This window comes from Microtus pennsylvanicus, chromosome 1 (genome assembly GCF_037038515.1).
Source record: "Microtus pennsylvanicus isolate mMicPen1 chromosome 1, mMicPen1.hap1, whole genome shotgun sequence".
Classification (NCBI taxonomy): Eukaryota; Metazoa; Chordata; class Mammalia; order Rodentia; family Cricetidae; genus Microtus; species Microtus pennsylvanicus.
Genome location: NC_134579.1, coordinates 148,180,454 through 148,184,025, shown reverse-complemented (window position 1 = coordinate 148,184,025; position 3,572 = coordinate 148,180,454). Strand labels below are relative to the sequence as shown.

At 42.2% G+C, this 3,572-nt stretch overlaps 1 protein-coding gene across 1 annotated transcript; it reads left to right on the top strand.

The window, feature by feature from the left end:
• The first annotated feature begins 963 nt into the window (after window positions 1-963).
• Window positions 964-1,917, top strand: LOC142837294 (vomeronasal type-1 receptor 1-like). The gene has a single exon (XM_075952318.1). The coding sequence runs from the start codon at window positions 964-966 to the stop codon at window positions 1,915-1,917; it is 954 nt and encodes a 317-aa protein (XP_075808433.1).
• Window positions 1,918-3,572: the final 1,655 nt, after the last annotated feature.

Sequence of the window (3,572 nt, the reverse complement as noted above, 5' to 3'; positions counted from 1 at the left end):
CAGGACTTCCACATCTGGCAAAGATAGTTCATTCAATCTTTCGGTTACTGAGGTGGAGAGCTTCTGAGTTTTTGTGGCTATAAATAACGCTATAAAAAGTCCCTTCACATTTACATATTACCTGCTCTTAATTCATAGCTAAAATGTATTTTATAAGAACACAAATATATAATTGTCTGTCAACAACTTATTATGTCACTTTCTGTTGCTGTGAGATAAAATGTTAAGACTAGACACAATTAATGGGAGAAAAGTGGCTATTTTATCTTTAGGCCCAGAGGAGCACAATCTGTAATGAGTCTCTCCTTGTCCCACTGGCCAGCTCCCAAATAACCACTCAGAGCCTTCTTATTCATTATGAATGTTTGACCAATAGCTTAGGATTGTTTCTAATTGCCTCTTCCGCCTTAAATTAAACCACAGCTCCTGACTTGTTACTTCATCTCCTATGTGCCAGACTTTCTTCTCATTCAGCTGGCAATGCTGCCTTCTCCTTCCCATTATTCTATCTGCCCCCAAAATCTTGCCTAGCTATTGGCCTTTTAACTTTTATTAAACCAATCACAGTGACAGATCTTCACATACTATAAAGAATTATTCCACAACAGGAGACTCTCAGGGGAGGGAGAAATGATTCGGAATAACAGGGAAAGAATTGAGGGAGGATAAGGAAAATAGTTGATCACATGTTCATGCACACAGGAAGAAGAAAAAGAACAGCAAGTGGGACCAGGCTATCCATAGTCAATGTTGGCTCTCTCCCTCTCAGTGATGGTGGACTACATCCAGTAAAGCTCTATTTCCTAACGTTTCCCTAAGCTTTCCAGACAGCACCACAATTGGGAAGAAGTACACAAATACCTTACTCAATGGAGTACATTTCTCACTCAAAAAACCACAGGTAACAATCTATTATTGAATGTCTCTGATTCAAATAAAGCAAACTCTAAGCACCTCCTAGAAATGGATGCATTAGTTTACATTGACATAAACTGGGGAACGATATTCCTAATTCAGACCACAACTGGAATCCTAGCCAATTCTTTCCTCTTTCATCTGTATAACTTTCCATTAATCACTGCACAAGTGGTGAGACCCATGAACTTGATTCTCAATCAGTTGGTCATATCGAACACTCTGGTTCTTTTCTCCAAAGGAATCCCTCAGACAGTGACCACCTTTGGGTTGACATCGTTCCTGGGGGAAGCTGAGTGCAAACTTCTCCTCTTTTTGTACAGAGTGGCCAGAGGGGTCTCCCTCAGCACCACCTCCCTCCTCAGTGGCTTTCAGGCCATTAAGCTTCATCCCAACACTTGCCCATGGCTGAGCATCAGAATTAAATCCACAATGTGTATAGGAATCTGCTGTTTCCTTTGTTGGACCTTGCAACTCCTGCTCAATGTCCATGTTACAAAGATGGCAGGTGGACCTAAGAATAGCAGAAACCTGAGCATTAAAGGATTATACAGATACTGTTCCTCAACCATGCCTGAGAGATTAAGTTTCCTGCTAAGAGGAGTGATTCTATCCCTAAGTGATATTATGTGCCTGATCCTCATGGCCTGGGCCAGTGGCTGCATGGTCCTTGCCCTGCGTAAACACAAGCATCAAGTCCAGCACATCCATAGCCACAGCCTCTCCCAAAGGTCTTCCCATGAGGACAGAGCCACACGCACCATCCTGATCCTGGTGACCATGTTTCTGTCCTTTTACTCTCTAGCTTCCGTTTTATCATTTTGTATAACCCAGACTGTGAGCCCGAGCCCTTGGCTGCTGAACACCTCTGTGCTACTGTCATTGAGCTTCCCAACACTCAGTCCCCTCGTGTTCAATTTTAGCAATATTTGTGTCCCTCATTTCTGCTCTGTCATTTGGACAAAACAAGCAAACAAACCAACTATGGTCTCTGAGGATTGAATTCCCTCCAGGACATGACAAGTTTAATGTATTTACTTTTTCCCAGTGTTTTTAGGCTTACATGCTTGTTATCATGCTTGTTAATCTGTAAAATCTTTGAGATTCAGTGTTTAATAAAAAATGACAATTATTGCTTCACAGTTCTTGTTAGACTGTCATAAAAGTGAACATAAAACTTCTACCAAGGAACCATATAGACTGAGTACAGATTCTTACCTCTTCATGTTTTTCTCATAGCCCATCTCTCAGTCACATTCTCACCTTGCAGCAGAACATCAGTGTAAGCAGCCCCAACCCTGATCTCTAGTAGATCCCATCGATGTCCCCATCCTAGAGCCCCTCCCTCCCCTTGTTGCTTTGTTGTAGCCCCCAACCCCAACATGCTCTCCTTGTAACAAATTGATCACTCCTGCCAGGGAAGCAGATGGGGTCACTGCAGATCTTCAGCTCTCCTTCTGCTCCTCCAGATCCAATCCCCCATTCTCATCCACTGCTCTGTAGCAGAATACCTACTGTGGTCTCCTTTTCTTCACTGATCGAATCCCCAGTAGATCACAGAGATCTTCTGTTCAGGCTTCCTTCTCCCTTCTCATCCTATTATTCCAGCCTCCAATATGAACAGGCATTCCTGAGAACACACTAGAATCACAAGCCAGGGAAATAGGTAAGCTAACTGAATACCTGACCACAGCCCCATCTTCTCCAAATACAGTCCCCCAGTCTCATCCCATGCTATGCAACAGAACACCTGCTGCAGCCCTCTTCTTCCACCAACCCATATGTCCAGTAGATGTCACAGACCTTCCCTTCATAGCCACTGTACCTCATCTTGGCTTCATCCTATCAGCCAACTGCAACAGACGCTTCTCGTTAATGCAATGTCCAGTTCTGCCAGAAAAGCAAGTAGGGTAGACTGACCACAGATGTTTCTTTCTCCTTCCATTTCTCCAGATCCAATCCCAAGTGTCATCCCAAAAGCTCTATTACAGACCTTCTGGGTGAACTCCCTTTATTGTCTTTTACCTCTATTCCAAGGAGAACTTAGTAGAACAGTCTGCTCTTCTCCCTCCTCCAAACACCCTCAGATCCCTATCTTATCCCCATTCTTAAGTGTCAACTTCCATTATACAGAAATACATTTTACCTGGAAACCCAAGCAACCACAACTATCAGGATCACAGAAAATGTCCCTCCAGGCACCAAACAATCACCACAATCTCCTATAAAACAGAAAAAACAGAAACCAAGGAACAAAAGCCTATCCAACAAAGACAAAACCAATCAGATATTATCATTAAAAGTGTGATTTTCAATTCCAGATTCAGACACATACATGCTACCATAATAACACCATCAAAAACAACCAGGACAATATGTACCCACTAGAAACATGGTAAACCTACTGTATCAGCTCCTGCATGTTCCAACACAGCTGAAGCACCAGAAAAATACCTTTAAAAAGCCTGTATGAAGATGATAGAGGTCCTTAAGGAAGAAATAAATCCCTTTTTAAAAACTCAAGAAAAACACAAACAAAAAGTGGAAGAAAATGAATAAAATATATAGTTCAGTCTCATACAGGCTCTGACAAAAGAAGTCTTTACAGTCCTTGAAAAGGACAACCCTCAACTTCACAAGGAAAAGCAAACAATCCA